The sequence below is a fragment of the Chelonia mydas genome, chromosome 7 (genome assembly GCF_015237465.2).
Source record: "Chelonia mydas isolate rCheMyd1 chromosome 7, rCheMyd1.pri.v2, whole genome shotgun sequence".
Taxonomy (NCBI): Eukaryota; Metazoa; Chordata; order Testudines; family Cheloniidae; genus Chelonia; species Chelonia mydas.
Window position 1 is genome coordinate 40611987 of NC_057853.1, and position 23303 is coordinate 40635289.

The window sequence follows — 23303 nt, forward strand, 5'->3', positions numbered from 1 at the left end:
GTTTAAATTCAAATTTCTTAAAGGGCGGTGTTATACATATAGGGACAAAATCCGCCTAGCCATTTTGCATTGCTCAGTGATAGCTCGGGAGCAAGTAACTTTTTCTCCTCTTGCTTGACCGGTATAAGGACCAGGCAGAATTGCAGTCCCTGTACCTCATCCTTAGTTCCTCAGGGATTCATGATATCCCATAGGGGGCAGAGAGGAGGTTGAACTATGGCCCTCACTGCCCCTCTTATCCACACACCATACAGGACCAGCAATGCAAGGAGTAGGAAAGACTGCACCCCCTTAAATAGTGCAACACTGTACCTCCCATTACACTGATCTACATAACAGGCAGGACTTAGCCCATAAACAAGAAACGAGACTGGAAAGTTGCCTTACAGGTAACGAAATATTTTACTTACTTATTTCATCTCTGTGTACATGATCTTACACTCAAAGGAATGCAGATAGCTGATTACTATTTTTGATATTCTATTTGTGTCCATTCCTTTTCATGCATGTGCTTAAATTAATAGAAATGGTCTTTAATTGGCGTTATGCAAGAGCGAGGAGAGGAGAGTAATCATTTAGGAGAGTAAGATCTTGGGGTGCTTTGGAGCAACAGAAATGTAAGATTTTTTTCTATTGCTGAAGCAGAATTTATAGCAGGTCTATTATTTAATAGACACTTCCAAATCTGATCTTAACTAAAATTTTGAACTTTAAAAACTAGATTGAATAATACCTTGTGGTTGAAATCTTTGGCAGCTAAGCACAGGACTTTCAATCTTTGGAAATATGGTGCAACTCCAGTATTGCATTACGACTAAAATAAGACCAGTGGCTTTACCTCAACTTTTGGGTAAAAGTCTAGATAAACAGAAATGGACAGAACTGGGGGTGAAGGAAACCGCGCATTATTTCAACATGACTGATGGTCTCTGACAGAAAGATGAGAATTGCTTAAATAGAGTAGATGCTATTTATGTGGTTTTTGTTCTATTTAATTTAAAGAATGTTTTCAAATGAAAGGTTTCATGTAAGTAGTATCATTATGAATGCATTATATTAGCACCCACTGAAATTACTACAATCAGAGTTTTGTCAGCCTTTCCATTAAAACCTCCTATTTTCAAGCTTGTTTTGAGATGGTTAGTTTAGTATGAAAGACGGTCCAAACCAAAAGTGAATTGTTCTAGAAAATGTGAATACAATTTTTTTCTGCCATTTGAGCCACAAGAAGGTTTCAAAAGTTCTCTGGGTATGCAACACATCCTGTAAGACACAGAAAATTTTCATAATGTGAACTAGTACTTTTGGATATGCAGACTGTGGTAGTGATTTTTGTAATGTTTTTCTAGGACCTGGATAGAGACCACTAATTTAATTCACATAGTCCACCAAACAAGCATCAGATTATTATGATTTGGGTCTGATTTTAATAAACGTAGGTGAAATACTCCATTATTAGTTCCCTAAGGCAGCAAGTCCCTCTGCTCCAAATTACAAAATTATTTTTAGTATGGAGAATTTCTAGACAGGCATGATGCTCTAGATTAAAGAATCAGTAAGTAGACCCTGAAATAACATGCAATATTTTTATACAGTATCAAGATTTTGTCTCTTCCTGTGTCATTATATTCAGCTTCTTTTAAATATCACCAGATTATAAATATGGACTGAGATTGGTGATCTTGTCTCTTAAGAATGTGTTTTGTATGCTTGTGAGGCTCAGTCTTTCCACTGATAACATATCTGACATGGAGTATCATTTCTAATAATCTTTTGAGATTTAGAGCCATTATCTCAGAGCTATTAATTTATTTTATTAAGAAAACAAATCAGAGTATACCCAAAACACTTAGTTCAAGGAATATTTTAAGTATTAAGGTTTTTAACATTTGGGAAAATATCTGAAGTGGTCTTGAGTATCACTGATACTATTGCCATTAGGGCACCAGTGAGCAGCCATTAATTGACTTACCAGATATGTTAAGAAAGGAGCTATGAACATTACTACATGATCTTAAAAGCTACTGGATATTTTGAGGTTATGAAAACATTAGTGAGGCTAAGGGAAAAAATGTATTAGGTAAAGTGCAGTCAGTGTGTGGAAAATTACAGAAAATATTACTCTTATGCGGTAAAAAAAACAAAAACCCTCTGAGACTTATAGACATAGACATGCAGAAATGATTGTCATTAACAAGTTTCATGAACTAAACACAGTAAATTATAAAAAAAAAAGTACTGCAGTAATTAGGATTGTAAAACTTTTATTTTTTTATTTAAGTAGGTGTGTCTGTTAGAGGGGGTGTTGGTAGTATTGCCTAACATTAAGGTTTATATGTATATATATATAAATGCCACTATAGTTAAGGTTGGCTCATGACATCTATTTAAAGATCAACCTTTCTAAGTCCTCTAAAATTGTCATGCTTAGTTGGATTTCTTTGAAACTGGTGTGCCTCAGGAGGGTGTCATTTGAGCCAGGGTTCCAAAGATATATGCTCTGAAAAAAAAAAGTTCTAAAAAAATTTCTAGGTGGGGTTTTTTTTTTTTGCCCAGAGTTAGAGATAAAACCATTATTATGATGCAGGTCAAAATGGTCTCAATCTGTCAAGTTTTATGCAAGGTAGTGCATGGCAGCCACTAAATCTTTGAGGGACCCAAATTGAGAATGGTATTACAAAATGTACGTTTTTGATGTGCCAATACCGAAAAATGTCTGGAAGGTTTCCTTTCCTGCTATTTTATATGCTTTAAAGCTTAAATCTTGTAAGTGCTCTAAATCTGAACTGTTAATTGGCTTGCTTTGAAATTTGATATGCCTCATGAGAGCATTATATGGTGTTAGTGATCCAAATTTGGGATTATTTAACCAATGGGTTCCTGAATTACAGGGTCCATCCAAAAAAGTTTCCTTTTGGTGTTTTGTACTGTTAAACTGAGAAATACTAATGATTGGATGAGTAACAGACCTCTTGAAGGCTCTGAACTCCCCATTCCACTAACATATCTAAGGATAGGTTAATGACAAACCTCCTCCTAAAACAAAAGAAGTTTTGGACTGAATCACTGGATGTCCCTACAATTTGAGAATCCACATGTGGCAATTTTATTTTGGGGGGAATGTAATCAAAATATTTCGAGGTAGAAAACAGATACGTGAATTCTTCCTGGGAGGAGAGATGTGTTAGGGGAGCAGGTGATTGGAGGAATAGGAAAGAGGGGTTTGGGGCTGTTGCAAGGGGAGGGAGTTGATTGGGTGGGGAGATAAATGGGGATGGATGGTAGGGGAAGCGAGATAGATTGGGGGCTCAGGCGTGAGGGAGGCATGGTACCCCTCAGCTCTGCCAGTGCACTCCAACCCCACTGCACCCTCAGCTCTGTCAATGTACCTCAACCTTCCTGCACGGCAACAACCCAGCTCTTGCAGTGCATCCCAACCTGTCTGACCCCCACAGCTCTGCCAGTGCACTCCAAACCCCTGCTCCTCAGCTCTGCCAGTGCATTCCAACTCCTCTGCACCCCACAGCTCTTCCGGTGCACCCCAACAACCCTGCATCACGTGTGCCAGTGCACACCAACTACCCTACACACCACAGCTCCGCCAGTGCACACCAAACTGGCTTCCCCATCCCCCTGCACTTCCCAGCTGCCCTGCAATGAACCCCAACCACCCTGAACCTCAACCTTCTTACACCCCTAGTGCTGCCAGTGCACCCCAACAGGTGCAGAAAAGAGCTACCAGGATCATCAGAGGAGTGGAGAACCTTCCTTATGAGAGGAGACTTAAGGAGCTGGGCTTGGTTAGCCTAACAAAATGAAGGCTGAGGGGAGATATGATTGCTCTCTATAAATTCATCAGAGGGATAAACACCAGGGAGGGAGAGGAAGTGTTATTTAAGTTAAGAGCCAATGTTGTCACAAGAACAAATGGATATAAACTGGCCATCAACAAGTTCAGACTTCAAATTAGCTGAAGGTTTTTAACCTTCAGATGGGTGAAGTTCTGGAACAGCCTTCCAAGGGGAGGGAGTAGTGGGGGCAAAAAATCTAACTTGTTTTAAGTCTGAGCTTGATACATTTATGGAGGGGATGGTATGATCAGGTTGCCTACACTGGCATACGGCCCTTCTCTGTCTGCTAGTAGCAAATATCTCCAGTGGCCAGAAGTGGGACATTAGATGGGAAAGGCTCCGAGTTACTACAGAGAATTCTTTCCCAGGGGTCTGGTTGGTGGGTCTTGCCCATTTGCTCAGGATCTAACTGCCATATTTAAGGTTGGAAAGGAATTTTTCCCCAGGTCAGCTTGGCAGAGACCCTCGGGTTTTTTCACCTTCCTCTGCAGCGAGGAGTATGAGTCACTTGCTGGTTTGAATAAGAATAAATGGTAGATTCACTGAAGACTTCAGTAACTCAGCCAAAGGTTATGGACCAATTGCCAGAGTGGGTTCTGCAGCCTGCAATGAGCAAAAGGTCAGACTAGATGATCATGATGGTCCCTTCTGGCCTTAAAGTCTATGAGTCTAAAAAAGCCCTACATCCCACAGTGCTGACAGGGCACCCCAATCCTCCTGCACCCTAACCCCCCAGCTCTACCAGTGCACCCCAACCCCTCTGAACCCCAACCAGCTCTTCTAGTGAACCCTGCAGATCTGCCAGTATACCATTGAACCCCATCTTCCCTCTGTTCCCTTGGAACTGGCTAATAATCATTGGAAATTATTTGGATACACTCCAGGTGCGGTCAGTGTATTAGGTGTACCTACATTAAATGTTCGAGGCTGTAGTTGGGCCTGTTTGGTAGAAGTGTGTTTGTGAGGTGAGGACGTCTATGGATTACTTTGTGGTGTGTGACAGCAGTGATTATGATAAGAGGTCTATTTTTTGCACCCTCTGATGTGTGTTGGAAAAGGGAAGAGCTGCATGTATATCTTCAGGATCCACTATACATCATTTCAGTGCAGAATTGTGTGCATTCTATAATTAGCAGGGCACAGGGGTTTAACTGTACTGAATGGTGGATGCGGTAGTTAGCTGTGCTTGGTAGAGGTGTGTTTGCAACATCTGTGGATTACTTTGAGGTGTGTGACAGAGGTGTGACTGTGATATGAGGACATCTGTTTTCTACCCTCTTGTGTGTGAGAAAAGGGAAGAGGTGCATGTGTACCTTCAGGATGCAACATGCATAATTTCTATGCAGAATTGTGTAGGTTATGTCAATAGAAGGGTATAGTGCTTTTATTATAAAGGATATTGTGAGGTGGAATATGAAAAGATTCTGATGCTTTAGTGATGGTTAATGAAAGTGAGATGGTGTCCTGTGAGTAAGTGTAAGGTTGTTGTAAAAGGCTGTGAAATGGTTTTTAAATTGTGTACATGTGGTATTCTTTCTGGGGAGTTGGCTAATTGTATGGGTGTATACTAGGATCTGGAACCTCCTGAATCTAGTAGTGCCGAGAGCTAGTATGAGCATATTGAGATATTGCTTAAAGAAGGTAGAGGGAAGATGGTGTGGGCAACCTTTTTGTCCTTTAATAGTGTTAGATAGTATCCTGTGGGTGAATGTGAATGGGTTGTAAAAGGAGATAAAGCACTTGTACATTTCAGCAGCTGTGGGGTTGGCAGAGTAAAGAGGTGTGTGTGTTAATGGAGCATATTGGGGCATTGCTGAGAGAGAGCAGAGTTAAGTTTGCATAGGCAACTTTAACTGAATTTTCTGGTTTGCAGACGTTTGAGTTTTGCTCAACTCTACATATCATCTTAACTCTTCATTCACATCACTTTTTACCATTGAATGAGAGTGTGTGTGTAATTTAAAGTTACAGTTGCATGAATTTCTTTTAAAGCAAAGGAAAAGTGTGGCCTACAGTGAGGAGGGTTTCTAGGTATAGAGGTAAAATGCAAAACATCATTGTTCTCTTCTTACCTGGTAAGACACTGTAACTGGATTCATGTCCACTCAAACCTATAAGAGAGTCAAATACTTCTGTAATGCCATCATCAATATTAATAAGGGGAACACTTGGTACTACAGCAACAGTAGTTGAAGTCTTAATCTGTGGTTGTCTGTTTGGTCTGTGGTTTGCTGAGGAACCCTTTCTTGATCCTCTATAGCGCATTCTCCTTCTTTGCCGCCTAGGAATTTCATTTGTTTGATTTTCAACAAAATCAATACACCAACAGACAAGCAGGAAATAATAAAGCAAAGATGCAGTCTGCATGTTTTTCTCTTCACAAGCAGTGCCCTAAAAAAGAAAAAGTGAGATATAGATACAGCTTTTTATAGTATATGTCATGTAATGCAAGTTTAAAACACAGTTTTCAGAAAATGCTTAGACTGCTCCAGGGTGGATTTGGTTTAAATCATGATTTAAATCACTGGTCAGGAAGACTTCATTTAATCATAGATTTCTACATAAAAGTGCATTCTTGTTGGTTGTTATAACCTTAATACATATTCTTCAAAACTTAGAGATAGATGTAGGTTTCATTTTTAGAAGGTACACACTATACATTTTTAAGTTTTTTATTTTAAAAACTTTTCAAACTAGTTTTACAGCTATATCAGAAAATGAATGATGTGTTTGGTTATTTCATTTACCAAAGGTAATTGAAGCAGATATTTATGAAGTCACTGGGAGGAGAACTATCTCCAATTCAACAGGTTAATCATTACTATTTGGAGGATTTTCTTGCCATGATGTATTAGGAGGAGAACATCACCAGACAGACATTTAAATTGTTTTATTTAAACTAAAACAATAAAGTTATGTATTCTGGATTTTTTTCTTCAACAGCAAACGTATAATATTTTAGCAAAACAAGCATATGAATTTTTGAATTTAGTTAAACATTCAAGTTTTTTAAAATCAGGTTTGTTTTTGTTAAAATAAAATAGTTAAATGAAAATAGTGAAATGAAATATTAAAAAAAAATTAAATTGACTATGTCAGCCAGATCAACATAAGAAACTTAAAATATTGGCTTCTGCAGCTAACTCAGTCATCTTCACCTTCATTTTCCTGTTTGTTCATCATCTGGAAAAGAAAAACCAGCTTTCCTGCTGTTTCAGGTCCCAAATGATTTCTCAGTTTGGAATGAATTAGTCCAAAGGAAGAAAATATTCTTTCTACACCGTCAGAAGAAGCTACTGCTGTTAAAAGTGAGATTATCATTTCAACAGTCTCTGAATCCAAGTGCTTAAGTGAATTCCACCAGTTGACTGGTGTGACTTTCTTTAAAACATCATCAACAAACATATATTTCTTGAATTGTTCTTATTCCCAAACTGATTCTCTTTTATGGCCTGCTGCCATTGTAGGTTTTCCTTTCTAGTGAGAGAATGGTATGGTAGATCTCAAATCAATGAAGGCTACACTCAGAAAGACCTCAAGACTTCTGGAATATGCTGCTCAACAGTTTCACTTTTGTTTCTACTGCCTGTCCCTCCCTTCTCACATTTATCTCCAGACTTCTTCTCTTTGTCCAGATCTGTTCCACCCCCAACATTCTTCTATTTATTGAACTTTTTGAAACTTTGCACTTCTAGAGAGAGGTACGGGATTGACTCTGTACATAAATTTGCAGAGGGACAATAGGGTTGAGGTCTGTTACTTCTCACCTCTATTTATTTATTTATTTATTTAAAAACATTTTTGCTGTTAACAAGCATGTTATCTCTAAAAGAAAAGGAGTACTTGTGGCACCTTAGAGACTAACCAATTTATTTGAGCATAAGCTTTCGTGAGCTACAGCTCACTTCATCAGATGCATACTGATGAAGTGAGCTGTAGCTCACGAAAGCTTATGCTCAAATAAATTGGTTAGTCTCTAAGGTGCCACAAGTACTCCTTTTCTTTTTGCGAATACAGACTAACACGGCTGTTACTCTGAAACCATGTTATCTCTGGAGACACAAATCCACAGTTTGAGAACTGTAAAACTAAGCATCTCTGATGGTATCTTCTAGACTGAGCACTGAGTCCCATTGGGTAGGTAGAAAGATTAACCTAAATAATCTATACAGAAGCCCCTAGAACCCCATAAGATTGGGTCCCTAATCGATGAACTATTGACATTCATTTACAGAACTTTTCTTAAGCATTACATGAATATATTGTCTCATACTATAGAATTAGAATTTATGATCCCTATTCCATGATGAGACATATAGCTCAAAGATATATCTTAATTAAAACTATCTTTAGATAGGTTTTTCCTCAAAAAGTATTTTATTAAAAAAATCCAATTTAAATTTAAAAAATCAATTTAAAAAAAAATTTTAATCATTGATTTTTATCCACCCTGGATTGCTCTCATATCCCAAAATGGCAGGTTGGCATGGACAATTTAATCTGTTGGATAAAGTCTGTAAAGACAGAGCTCTCTAACCAGTGTTGTAATTGTGACTCTCTATAGTTGAGCAGTACACTTGAATTCAAATATAGACCTGGATACAGGGATACTGTGTTCAGGCAGCATGGATCTGGAAATCCCTTCCTGAATATGGAACAGATTTCCAGATTCATACCACTCAAATACATGTTCACTGCTCATCTAATAAGTAACTGGCGGTACATTTGGGGCTAGATTTAAGTTTATGGTGGTAGTTCATTGTATTGTCAGAGTGAGAATTGTTATTTTTCTGTTAGATACAAATCGTGCCTCCAGCCCAGGCAGCAGACAAGAGTTCATTGATGGCTGTAATTAAAGGAATGCTTTCTCCAACCCTTGACCACCAATGTTGCTTATGGCTGCCTGACCTCTGCAACTCAGGAATGACGGGTTCTTCACACATTGGCAAATCCACTTCTTTCTGTTGTATCCCAAATGATCTTTAGTGAAGAACACAAGGGCTATAATCCAAAAGGATTGTTCCATATTGAGTTGTTCCCTACACTATTAAAAACACATCTCAAAATAGCTAAAGATCATGGAGTTACTGAAGAAGTGGTGTTTTACCCACGAAAGCTTATGCCCAAATAAATCTGTTAGTCTTTAAGGTGCCACCAGACTCCTTGTTGTATTTTTGGAGTTAGTACACTGAACCAGTCATCAAATTATGTTTACTGTCACCAACAAGCAGGGTTAAAACAAACCCCACTAGACATGATTCCAGCATTTTCTGGAATACAGCAAGCATGTCACACAGCTGTTTTTCAAGTGGGGAATGCACTCCAAAAAGAGGTACTTATGACAAGTATTTCACCAGCTTTTGTCCTCTGACTTGTTGTGACAATCTTGTAGATGCTAACATTATTATCCTACAAATATGAGAAAATGGGGCCTTCTCTGATGAGGACTTGTGATTTGGAATACACCTCGCCATCTTTAAAAAAAACAACGAGGAGTCCTTGTGGCACTTTAGAGACTAACAAATTTATTTGGGCATAAGCTTTCATGGGCTATAACCCGCCATCTTTATAGCCTAGACTAAATCTGTGGCATTCTTCCAAGAGAGGCTTAAAGCAATTACTTTCCTTTCTTTTCTAAGCTCTTCAAGCAGGGTTTGTATTTATCTTTGTGCCTTGTAAAGCACTGAGCTCATTAGAGCTTAGCAAATAATAGATTATGATAGTGCAGTAGGGCTTTATTTGTGTTTTGGGGAGATGTTGTTAGGGATTTTGTTCTGGCACTAGCTTTCCTTAGCCATACTGACCTTTTGTTCTTGTAAATGAAATTTTTAGTTAAATTCTGTTAAGTGTCCAGAATCTTTTGAATATTAGTCATGGCCTTAAGAGAAAGTGTTGTATAACCCTAGGACAGTGGTCCCCAAACTTTTCACGGTCATGCCCCTCCTTACTCCGGTCTGCACGCACACCCCCACTGGGAGACAGGACCAGGAGTGAGGCCACTGCTTGGGGAGGCAGGTGCGGACAGGGGCAAGGGGGCTGAGGCTGGGGTCGCAGCTGGGGCTGGAACAGAGCCACGGCCAGGGGCCGAGGCAGGAAGTAGGTCTGGGATCAGAGCTGGGAGTGGAAGCCGTGGCCAGGCCATGGTCAGGGGCCAAGGCTGGGGGTAGGTCTGGGCCCCGCCATGCCCCCCCGAACGTTCCTCTGTGCTCTCTCTAGTGGGGATACGCCCCATAGTTTGGGGACCTCTGCCCTAGGAGCTAGAATAACTTTTTCACCTGAACTAGACTTCATTTAAGACAGGATTCAAAATGGCAATATTTTGGGATCCCAACAACTGAGGCAAAAATGAAGTTCCTTTTAATATTTACAGTTTCACAAATTACAGTAGCAACATCCATTTAAAATGCTGAAATAGAAGACATCTAGTACATTTAATATTAGGAAAGCTAAAGTTAAGTAGTTGATGTCTTTTTAGGTATCCATTTAATCAAAAAATATTTCTTGGAAATAGCTGTGATTTTTTTTGTGTTTGCACAGTATTAGTGATGAGATTGCTTGCATGACATCTTGGGTCAATGTCAGAGCATGAGAAATTTAGATCTTTTCTCTGGTACAAAAACTGGAAGCCATAATCCCATATGTACAGTACAAATGCATGGGCATTAAATTTTCATACTCTAGTTCTTATAACATGAAGCACCCACAAAAACCTATATTTTCTGTGATTTTATTGTCCTTTGTCTTAAACTAGATTTTGGTTTATGATGTTGACTGTATACATAATGTGTGTAATTGTAAATAATACTGAGTTAGAGGATGTCACTAAGTCTTGATAGATGAATAACAAGTTAGCAGTTGCTGTAATTTAGTGAAATGAAGTCAGCACATCCCCTTTCAAATAATGCCTTTATATTGGTGCATAGATAGTTGTAAGATGTTGTCTCAGTCTCTTGATCTTAAAACAGTTTTTTAATCACCGTGATTTTTTTTTCTGCTAATGTGTCAGGTCATTTTCATACTGCAGGTTTGCCAAGTTTTCCTTTTCTTGATACAAAGCATATGGTGGTGTCATAAATATAAAGGGAAGGGTAACCACCTTTCTGTATACAGTGCTATAAAATCCCCCCTGGCCAGAGGCAAAATCCTCTCACCTGTAAAGGGTTAAGAAGCTAAGGTAACCTCGCTGGCACCTGACCCAAAATGACCAATGTGGGGTCAAGATACTTTCAAATCTGGAAGGGGGGGAAGACTTTTGTCTGTCTGTGTAATACCTTTGCCAGGAACAGATCAAGGATGAAAGCCCTTCAACTCCTGTAAAGTTAGTAAGTAATCTAGCTAAAAATGCATTAGGTTTTTTTTGTTTTGGCTTGTAAATTCGCTGTGCTGAAGGAAATGTGTATTTCTGTTTTTGTGTCTTTTTGTAACTTAAGGTTTTGCCGAGAGGGATTCTCTATGTTTGAATTTGACAGCCTGTAAGATTATCTTCCATTCTAATCTCACAGAGTTGTTCTCTTATCTTTTTTTGTTCTTCTAATAAAGCTCTGATTTTTAAGAATCTGATTGGATTTTTGGGGTCTTAAAAATCCAAGGGGGTTGTGCTCATCTTGTTTATTCTCAAGCCTCCCCAGGAAAGGAGGTGTAAGGGCTTGGGGGGAATATTTTGGGGAAATAGGGACTCCAAGTAGTCCTTTCCCTGTTGTTTGTCTAAATCACTTGGTGGTGGCAGCATACTGTTCAAAAACAAGGCAAAGTTTGTGCCTTTGAAAAGTTTTTAACCTAAGCTGGTAAAAATAAGCTTAGAGGGTCTTTCATGCGGGTCCCCACATCTGTACTCTAGAGTTCAGAGTGGGTAGGGAACCTTGACATGTGGCTTCCATGTTTTTTGTGCTACTCATAGCAGAATTTTCATATTTTGTTTTTTACAGGAAGTTAGTAGTAAATTTGTACTTACCTCTTTATAATAATAATCTTTGTTTAGCTACTTTCATCTGAGGCTGTATGAATACTTTAACAAACATTAATTAAGTAGGTATGCGTTATTCCTATTTTACAGATGGGTAATCTGAGGTACAGTGAGGTTACATGTCTCACCCAAGCTCATATACAGAACTAGTGGCAGAGTTGTGAACAGAATTCAGGATTTATTATACCTAAGTGCCTTTTTTGATTACTAGATTTACACCCTTCATTATGCTGTATGCGCTGTGGCACTGAATGTTAGTACCTTTTTCTTATGAGAAACAAATGTTAATGAACATGCCAACACACAGAAACTCATTAACTATCCTAACTGGTGCCTTTTTCAAAGCTTGCTTATTTCCTGATACCTAACATTGCAGATGTGACAAAGGGCAAGCAGCCTAATCTTCTTTGTGATTTGTAATTGACTTGCATTCTTTTGACTGTCCATAAATCTGTGCAGTAGATTACAGAACTATAGATGGCCAAACCTCAAAAGGGTTGAATGAAAGAGCTGATTGTAAGGAGAAGCCTTGAGCATGTTTTTTCATGACATCAAGCACTCAGTGACATCTTTACAGTTAAATCTTTAGGTTATATTTAATAATATTGTAACTCTAATTACATTGTAGTTACACAAGAATTGCATTGCAAATAAACAGTGATTGTTCTGATAGCTAATTACCACTCACTCATTTTACCAGAGGTTTACCTAAATTACAGAAATACTTATTAGACATTTCCCATACTTCATGCATGTATTTTTAGAATTCAGCTCTATCAACTGCATTATATTATCTTTGGAATTATCCTTCCAGTTGTGTGAATGTAGTAGTAGTTACAGGTATCAAAGAGTAAAACTACACTGTAACTACAGTTTCTGTAAGGTAAAGTGAAACTAGTTTATATAATCAGTTTCTACTGATATATGTGAACTCAAGTGCTATATTTTAGCATCAAGAACATTAATTTCTCAGTGCTGACTAAAAATTTAATGCTACAATTTTTTTTCCAACTAGTGTCCTTGACCTGTAAGATAAGAAAAGGCCATAGAATCAACTGGTACTACCCTTTGCGCCCACTATTGACACTCTTAAATTATCAAACATAAAATAATATTTAACATAGTGTAGTCAAATTTTAATCAAATGAAAATTGAAACAAAATTAGATTTGAACAATTAAAATAACTGTAAATCATTGCATATCACCAGCACTGTGACTTGGGCATCTAGTATTGATTTGTGCTGAAATTAATATATTCTTGTAATTGTTGCTTAATACACTAAACAACAGTGTTCCCTGATATAGTGTATATTTTATCACTTGGGTTAATAGGACATATTTTCTACAGAAATGTTTAAGTCATGCTTGTATAAGTTTCTTCATCCTCTCTACTGTTCATCTACAATGTGTAATTAATTGTTTGTCACTTATTTTGTTTTTCTTTCTTACTGTGTTGTCTTTTTGTTGTTTTGCCTTATGTGATAGGAAATAGTTAATTTCTAAACACATGATCCTTTATAAACATTCCACAGAGAGTATTATTTACTTTCTTTATCTGACTCTATTCAGAGTAAGTTCAGAAATCTCTTTGAGTTAATCACTTTCTCTCACAATGCAGGAGGATTAAAATTATTTCTGAACATTAATATACTGCTATTGAAATTAATTTGCATAGAAATTAATTATGATTAGCTATCCCAAGCATTCATATGGAACAAAGAAGCCCAGCTCACCCAATACTGCATACTTTCTTAATTTAGAAAAGCTTTTATACATAGTATTTGCTATAAAGAACTAATCTTGTTAACTTTTAAACATATTTGCAAAGTATTAAACACCACATTATTAACATGTAGTTTAAGCCATTCCACACCATGCTATAAGCAATAATTGAAAATGTAAAATGTATATTACCTGGTAATCTAACCTAACAGTAGATTCTGCTTGGTGTCATTTAGTCTCCGGTTGCAAATGAAACAAAATCAGACTGATATCTTTAAAACAAAGAGAGCAACAGTGGGGATTGTTGAAACATGATAGATCACTCCTTAGTGAAGTCTGAAATAGCTTCTTTCCCTGGGGACAAAGCGCTGCTCTCTTCTGTGTGCAGAGAATTATCTAATAAGTTATTCAGAAAACTAAAAACCTCACTTTGGGAAAATGAAAAGCAGCAGAATGCATTTGGTCCTTAGGCTGACAAGGCACAGCTGGAAGCTCTCTGTAAATGATATGCTTATGTAAGTAACAAGAAAGTGCATTATTTTCAAGGAAACTGGAAAACATTTGCAGTTTATTTCGTTCTTATTCTACTATAAATGTTTTGAAATCATTTTCCAGGTGACATGATTTTATTGTAGATTTATTATGCTTAGATAGATTGTATACCTATCTAAGCATAACCTTTCTTTCTGAACGTAGATCTAGTTTTTCCAGAATTCACATTTTTATCCCCATTTCTCTGTGTAGACTACTAAAAATCTATGTGAAACAAACTTTTTCATTGAAGATTTAGCAGAAAACTTGCCATGTTTTTTTTTTCTTTTGTCCTTTTACAGCAACTGATTTCACTATAACTGCAACATGCACATGGAAAATAAACAACTGAAGCATTTTCCTTTTCTTTATTATTGTAAGGGTAATTACATCCTGAAATATGACACTGAAGCACAGCTACCCAGAAGCTGCATTGATGTTAATAACCCAAATATGAAAGGGAGGGGGGGAACATGGTAAATTACCACAAGCTCTTTGTGTGCCAGAGAGGCTAATTCCTTCCCACTCAGCTTGAGTTTTTGTAGACTGTCACAGCTTGGTGAGACTTTGGGCCTGCTTAGTTTCAGAAATGACAGATGTATCTACCAGATGGAGTTTACTGAGAGACTTCCAGGGCCTTTTAATCTTTTGAACATTGTTTGTTTGTTTGAAGCCACACTACAAGAAATTTCTAAGAGGACAGTTATGGAATGTATAACAATTTAGTTTGCCATAATTGCTAGTCAGCATGTGTGTAATGAATAGATACTAAGAAAACATATTGCCTCTCCACACAGTTATTTAGGTTATATCGTGCTTTCCTTTACAATCATGGAGGGAAAACAATGATTAAACTCTATCAGTGTGTTTGGAGTTGTTCAAAATGTACAGGAAGAAATTATCCTTGCCCAAAGAATCTTGCATATTATATAAGACAGAACAGTTCAGCACATAATGCACCAGAAAAAGGTCCAAAACCAAATTCAAAGACTCGGGTTTTTTAATACATTTGTCTCCATGGTGAAAGGCATCAAAGCAGAAATATGTTTTTCACAAGAGATCTGAATGAAGAGGGGTAGGGCGTGTAGAGAAGAGGCACAGGTGAGAGTAGGAGGATATAATGGTGCAGATAGATTAGATAGAAATATGTGAAAGAACATAATTGTGCATAGCCTTGAAGTCAAGGATGAGAGGTTTGAATTTAATGCAGAACGAGAAAGCTGTCGAAGCAATAGTAAGATAGGAGTGGCAGAGTCGAAGTGACAGATAATTTGTCAGTAGCTGGAGAAGTGGAGATAAGTGAGATGTGAGCAGTGCAGAGAGGAAGGAGCTGCAATAGCCAAGGCAGGAGATCAGCAAAAGGTGGACAGAGACTTATGCAGTACATATGGAGGGGAGAGAATGAATTTTAGAGATGATGTGAAGGTAGAGGTGATAGGATATTGTGAGAGCTTAGATACTGGAAGAAAAGGCGAGAAGGGACAAAAATAGGATAGCAAGATTTCAAGCCTGGTTATTCAGAAGAACAGTGGAGTTTGCTCACAGCTCATTTATTTTTCTGATCATATATGATTAGCTGAAAGACCCTACTTCTGTACTGTATTTGTGTTGTATCATTTACGCAGAATGACTGCACCACAACTAAAGGTGGGGCAGAATTTGTCTGGGCTTACCCAAAGAAGGGCAGCTCTGCTCTGTGGTTGAGTGGCGGGGGGAAGAAGGTCAGAAACTCAGTGAGTTCACCTAAGGGGAACAGGAGTCAGCCTATGGGGTATTATGCTAGTCGCCCCTTTTAAAGGGGGGCTGGGAAGAAATTTTTCCATCACCACCAGAGTTGGCTTCGGTGGAGTGTGGTTTTTTCGCCTTCCTCACAGCGGGTGTGAGGATGGACCTTTTCTGGTGAATAGAAAAGGTGGTAGGTCATATGTCGCAACTTATTTTGTAATATTGGGCGGATGTTCAGTGCAAGTACTCCATAGGGAGGGCAGCCAGAGACCAGATAAATGGCCTGGTAAAGGACTTAAAAGGAGGTCCTGGATAAAGGAACAGAATGGGGAGGGGGTTCAGGGATTCTTATGATTGGTATGGCAGGGAGCCAAACACTCCTCCCTCCTCCCCCAATTCTCATAGCCCTCCTTAACCTTCTTACGAGGCTGGTGGATGGTAAGGTCCAAGCCATAGGTCGGCTGGGGTACCTGGATGGAAACAAAGGGGGGCTGGTGAAAGCCCCGGAAAACTGATTTGAATAATCATGGATTAAACAGCGGGGGGGCTGGTGAAAGCACCGGAGAATTGATTTGAATATGCATGGATTTGCCTGCACTGTACACTTTACCTGCTGGGTAGTCCCAGACATCTATATAATAAAGCTGTGGCCTGATTAAAACCCATAACAAGTCTCCTGTCCTCTTTGTGGTATACCCAGACAATAACACACAGGCATCCTACGTCTTTAATCAATGGTTTATTTTTCTCCTTTGTTTTGTAATCAGTGAGCAGACTAAGTAGCACCAACATCCTCTGCAGCTGCTATTGTTGTTTCTAAATGTATCTTATTGTTACAGTTTGATACTAATATGTTTGAAAAGTGTCATTTGCGTTTTACTCCCATCCCATGGCATACTTCATGCTATCAGTTCTGTGTTTTCTTTACTCATTGACTTTTCACAAGGGTTTTTGGCATACAATAGTGATCTCACCCCCTGCTCTTCAAGCTGTCCAAATAAAAAGTAAGTCCAAAGTCCCTTCCTTATTGATCAGTGTGTAAAGAGTGAACTGGACAGTATGACTTCACACCATTTGTCAGGCGGCATCTCTTCTTGACTCCATTTAACACTTTTAGCACTCCAGCCTAACAGGCTGCAACTAGTGTGAGCACAATAGCTGATATTCTGGCTCGTATTCAGAGGATAACTCCAATTTTGGCTCACTTCCCCAGACTGGATATGAGTAAACTTCATCTTTAGATTTAGGTTTACATACTGACTTTTAAAGCAGAACAAAATTAGATGCCAGTTCTTCAAGTGTCCTCTGTATATTCCCTCTTCTGGGATGTGCCTACCGGTCCAGCTGAGATGATGGAACCTTCTGATAGCTGTTCCTGTTAGAGTGCTCATGCTCCCAACCAACCCAACACCTCAGTGCTCAAAGGCGTGGCTGTAGAAGGGAGTGTAGCACCCATAGCTGCCTCAGTTGCTTCCAATTAGAGCAGTGAAAGGACATGAACCTCTTGGATCTGTAGCTAGAAAAGACCCTTTTTACCTTTTAGTGTAGTTATTGTTAAGACGTTTTATAGTTAGATTTTAGGATAGTTTTTAGATTAGGATTTTAGCTTTAAGTAGGAATGCTTACCAATACCAACGTGGTAGATCTCAGTTCAAAGAAACGTGGCTTTAAGAGGTGTGTGGTGTTCCCAGCTGACCTCCCAGCATCCAATGCACATGTTTGGTGCCTGAAATTCCTAGGTGAGATTCACTTCCTGGTGATGTGCCTACCAGCATATGTGCCTACCTGTAGCATATTTACTCCTCGAGCTTTGGCCTCAGCACCAAGCTCCAGTTCCAAGTTGACTGAGCTTCTCATAGTGAAGTCATCTGATTCTGTCTTCAAAATTTTTACTGTCTCCATTGGAACCAGTACCATAGAGACCCTAAGGAGCCAGACAGCTTACAGGAACTAACTACATCAGTTCCATAGAAAAGAAAGGCTAAACTAAAACATATCTCGGGTAATTTTTCAGACCATTCACAGCATGCAGATCCAAGACCTAAGGACTTAAGTCCTCTGGTTTTTTCCAAGGGTATGGACCTCAAAAAGAGACCTTTGCAACCAAACGTGTCAGCTCAACCCCTTACTATTGTGGTTACAGTGCATGTTCATCCAACCTGCATGACATACCAGATCCAGCTACATCACATTGTTCTGATAAGAGACCAAGACATGAGTGGGAGAGATCTCCAATGTCCATATTTCCACTTCCTAGACTCCAATTGGCTTGCCGAGAAAGACCGTATCACCAGTCTCCATGTTTCAGTTCCATACCTCAGTTATCTCCCCTATTATTTCAGAATCTGATCTAGGGCTGGATCCAGCACTCACATCTAAGATTCAACCATTTCCTCCAAAAAAGCATCTCCCTCCTCAGAGGAAAACTCCTGGAATCCTATACAACAAACAAGTGATGTGATGCCAGTTTGGGGTAAATGGCAAGATTAATTTAAGGACTTAAATCCTTAGGTGCCACCATGAATGCCCTGCCCATATTGGCCATCCCCTACTTAACCACTAGCACTTGAGAGAACCTCATTCTCTGGTTCTGGAACAACTTCCATCTGAACCTATGGATATGAGTCATCCAGATCTGAGATGCCCAGACCTGACATCCAGGGAATATTCCACTGCCTTAGTGCAACACACGCTCTGATGACAAGGAACCAGCTCCTCTGAATGATTTCCAGCAAATCATGGAACTAGAAAGTGGTTCATTTCTAGATGACAGTGTGGGTGTAGCTGCAGCATTGAGAATGCGATTCAATTTCATGAGCTAGCGGATGTCTCTGATCACCTTAAGTTCTGTGTCATCCACAGTAGCTCTCCATAGGCATGTCTGGCTGTGGTCATCCTGTCTATCTATGGAAACCAAATCTTATAGAAGGAAAGCACCTACGTATATATTCAGGTATCACAGTCAGTACGTTCCCCCTTGTTCCTCTTTGACACCCATTCCTCCATGCAAATCCCCCTTCACTCCCTTTTCAGGGACCCTTCCCACAAGAAGGTATTGAGGACAGAAATACAAACTCTATTGAAAGCAAGAGCTATAGAAGAAGAACGGTTCTTTCCCTGATACTTTCTAATCAACACCTCCACCCCACCCCCACCCCATCCCAATCGAATTCTCAGACCAGTGCTAGATCTCAGAGCTTTAAACAGATGCATCAGGAAGCTTCATTTCAGAATGCTAACCCTGGCTCTGATTGGCTCTAGCCCTGTCTACTCTGGATTGGTTCATTGCTCTCTATCTCAAAGATGTGTACTTCAGTATTTCTATAAGACCCTCTTATTGTAAATATCTGTTTTACCCTTGCTCTAGACCATTTCCAATACACAGTTTTACCCTTTGCCCTCTCCACTGTGTCCAGCTTTTTTACCGTATGTCTGGCCTGGTAGCAGCATATTTGGGGAGGCAAGGGATTTTAATTTTCACTTACTTAGACATTTGGCTCCTAAGGGCTCCGTCAGAAGAAGAATTAGAAAAAGACATTCAGATCATTTGTTCTCTGTTTGGAACGCTGGGTCTCCATGCAGTCCCTTCTGTCTCCATCCCAAAGGATTTCTCTCTTTGGGCAATCCTCAACTCCAGAAAGGAGAGAGGGCTTTTCTTCTGGAAAAGAGGTTTTGAAACTAAACACCATACAACAATCCTCAACAGTCCTCTCAGAAGGTAATATATTTTTTGATATTTGTAGTCCTTCTGGTATCCTTCTGGCATATGACTCCATGTGCCAGGCTCAGAATGAAGCCAGTTCAACGTTCTCTATTAAGGTGCTTCACACCTAGCATGGACAATATGCTAAAAATTCATCTGCCTCTAATGTGGTGGCTGGAACCACACAAAGTCCACAAAGGAGTTTTGTTCAACCCAGTTCCCCCTATATTAATAGTTACCATAGATGCGTCCAAGATAAGAGTAGGGGAGCACATCTCTACAATCTTTTCAGTCAATGTCTTTGAAGCTGCAGAGAACATCTGCTGCACATAAACATGTTAAAACTTAGGGCTTGGCTGTCTGGCTCTCAAAGTGTTCTTCCACAAGTGCAGAAGGCAGTAACTTATGTGGCCATAGACAATACATACGTAATATTTGCACAAACAGAGAGGAGCTCATTAGTCTCAATCAAGCAATGAGTTCAAACTTTGGGACTGTTATATCCCATACAACATTTATCCAATTGCCTTATGTGTAGAGAACACAATAAGATAGCAGATCAACTGAGCAGGGATTCCTCACAGATGTATGAGTGGTCTCTAAAGGAATCAGTGATTCAGAACATTTTCAGCCATTGGCATAAATCTATTCACCACCCGATCCAATATGAGATGCTCCTGCTTTTGCTCAAGAGTGGATTCAGAAAGTCAATAATTGACACACGTCTTTTTCCTTGATAAAGAAATGGGTCTGATGCATGCATTTCCCCCCACCCTAAAAAGTCCTAAAGAAAATAAGACAGGATTTAGCCAGGGTGATTCTAATTGTTCCAGCATGGGTGAGGCAACAGGGGACAGTGAGTTACTCCTTTTATCCAACAGCAAATACAAGATGCTTCCAATAACAATGGTCTCACTATCCCAGCAAGAAGGGAAGATCTTCCACACAGATTCCCAGTCATTACATCTGACAACTTGGGCAATAGGCCACTGACAGATTTAGAAAAATCGTGCTCTATTGAAGTGCAGCAAATGCTAATGAATGCTAGAAACTATCTAAGTTTCAAGAAAAAGTTACAATCTTATGTGGAAAAGATTTGTGTTTTGAGTGTGTGATAAAAATATTGACACAGTTTCAACTCTCATGTAACTTATTTTAGAATATTTGTTACATTTAAAACCAATGGATTGTCTCTCTCTTCCTTAAAGTTCCATTTAGCAGCCATTGCAGCATTCCATACTCACATTAATGGAAAATTAATTGGGTTTTTTTGCATATGTTGGTGAAAAACTTTTAAAAGGACTTATTGAATCTGTACCTACCAGTATAGGACTCTTTAAATGTATTTTAAGCACAGCTTATGTCTCCCCCATTTGAATCTCTAGTGAGCTGCTCTTTGTTTCATCTTTATTAAAGATAGCTTTAATAATAACAAGCCCTTTGACTAGAAGAGTTAGTGAGCTAGATGCCTTGATGGTGGATTCCCTTATACTACTTTTTATGAAGACAAGGTGGTTCTTAATCAGTACCCTAAACTCCTTCCTGAAATTATTTCAAAGTTTCATGTAAATCAAAGTATTAATTTACCAGTATGCTTTCCAAAACCTGATACAAATAAAGCAGAAATCTAGGTTACATTCCTTAGATACAAAGAGAGCACTCTGATGTTATCTGAATTTAAAACTTCATGTCCTTGCCTAAGTTATTTATCTTGTATGTGGATAACTCTAAAGGTCTGACCCTTCCAGCACAGTCTCCGTCTAGATGGGTTAGACAACATATTGAAGAGTGTTACAGAGGAGCTTAACTATCTTCTTCTGTTCATCTTAGAGCCCTAGAACAGTGACTGTATTTGTACTAAACATATTCTTACTGAAATATGCAAAGTGGCTACGTGGCATTTGAGTCACACTTTTACGAAACTTTATGCTTTGGATCTTGCAGCCGGGTTTGATGCAAAGTTTGGCAGAATGGTGCTCTAATCATTGTTTAATGAGGACCCTGCCTCCCTTCCTCTATCTCTCTATACTGCTTGCTAAACTATCCCAAGAGTGGGAATATGTAGATGACGCTTGAAGAAGAAATTAAGATTACCTTCTTGTAACCAGAAAAGGAGGACTTGTGGCACCTTAGAGACTAACCAATTTATTTGAGCATGAGCTTTCGTGAGCTACAGCTCACTTCATCGGATGCATCTGATGCTCATGCTCAAATAAATTGGTTAGTCTCTAAGGTGCCACAAGTCCTCCTTTTCTTTTTGCGAATACAGACTAACACGGCTGTTACTCTGAAACCTACTTGTAACCAGTATTCTTCAAGATGGACTCAGCATTTTCTTAAGACCTGCCTGCCTACCTTGCTCCTGTGAAGTCCTAATTTCAGTATTACTTGGTATTCCCGCTTTAGTGGTGTAAGAAACTGAGACGGCAGTGGGCACCATGCCCGCTTCTATAGCCACTTGAACACAGAACACACTTGCATGTTGATAGTGGGGCAGGGGGAAGGGTGCATGAGCATTCTAACAGGCACGGCTATGAGAGAGTTCCATTGTCCCAGCTACACCAGTTGGCGCATCCCAAGAGTATAAATATGCGGAGTCCATCTTGAAGAACTCCAGTTACAAGTAACCAACCTTCATTTACCTTCTTCCATTGTTAATTGCACTCTGTTTTCTTGGTTGCTGGCTTAATTCAACTTATTCATGTTTCCTAGCGTTTTATGTGAATTGTTGTTCTTTTAGCTGTTCATCTCATTTGTGGAACCCAATATCTGTTCATAGTGCCCTCTTCTTGAGACCAGAATGGCTCAGGGGAATAGGATACAGAGATATTCACTTTTAGGTCACCAGCTCAGATCCATCCAACATTGGTAATAACCCCAAAATTGTTCTTTTCTAATCTCTACTGAATAGCCTTCTATAAAAATAAACTGAAGAATTTAGTTTAGTTCCTAGTGGGTAGTTATCTATATCACAAGTGGCACTAATTAGAGAGACAAGGTGGGTGAGGTAGTATCTTTTATTGAACCAACTTCTTTTGGTGAAACAGACAAGTTTTCTAGCTTACACAGAGCTCTTCTTCAGGTCCTATAAAGGTACTCAATTAGTGACACTGACAGTTTCAGTAGAGAGCCACAGATTGAATGAGCATGGAGTTAGAATTATTCTCTTAATCCTGTGAAGTAGTTCTTTCGGGAGAGAGTTTAGGTATGCTGGGCCTCCATAGAAGGAAGCTTGCACTACAAAACTGTACCTATTTACTGGATAAACAGGATTTCAGTCACCACGTTTAATAGTCGAAAACACCTTTCATGAGCATTCTTTTTACTGTCAAGTTTTAAAAAAAGATAATTTTCTTGTTTAGGGTTAAAGTCAAAACATCCTCACTTTCTCTAATTTATTAAAATTATTATTACCTCTGCATGATGTATTAAGCCATTGTTTTAATATTTTTGAAGCCATGTTGGAATGGCTTTCTATGACAAGATGCTACAGGAACTTGTTGCTGCTGTTACTGTATTTGGGTATGAACTTAATGCACCGTATCTGCTATACAGTTCACTGTAATTACTAACAAAAATAAGTCATTGTGATTTATATAACATTTCTCAACTGTTCTTGCTGTCCTAGATTTGAGAACTTTTATAGGGTAGTGGTTTTTCCTTCACAAATTCTTTGACTACTTAAATTGTGTGTTGTGAAAACTTTTCAGTGGTTGAACAAAGTTTTTTTTATTTTTCCTATATTTTTAACTGCCAAAACTAAAGACCCTCTTTAGTTAGAATTTTCTTATTCTGCTCCTATATTTA

At 38.9% G+C, this 23303-nt stretch overlaps 2 protein-coding genes across 5 annotated transcripts in view; one reads left to right on the forward strand and one right to left on the reverse strand.

Annotated features, from left to right (window-relative positions):
- The window catches only part of ECM2 (extracellular matrix protein 2), a 39755-nt gene extending 25742 nt beyond the window's left edge, over positions 1–14013 (reverse strand). Inside the window, exons 1-2 of one of the 3 annotated variants that reach the window (XM_007055582.4) lie at positions 13730–14013; positions 5924–6242 (exon numbers count right to left, since the gene is read on the reverse strand). In XM_007055582.4, the coding sequence (XP_007055644.1) occupies positions 5924–6218 (295 nt within the window). In that variant the 5' untranslated portion in view covers positions 6219–6242; positions 13730–14013. The remainder of the gene's footprint in view (positions 1–5923; positions 6243–13729) is intronic. The other 2 variants (XM_027817952.3, XM_027817953.3) reach the window with 2 other exon arrangements.
- Positions 1–23303, forward strand: part of LOC102944498 (centromere protein P) — a 316300-nt gene that overhangs the window by 217123 nt on the left and 75874 nt on the right. The gene's annotated exons all lie outside the window — the stretch shown is intronic.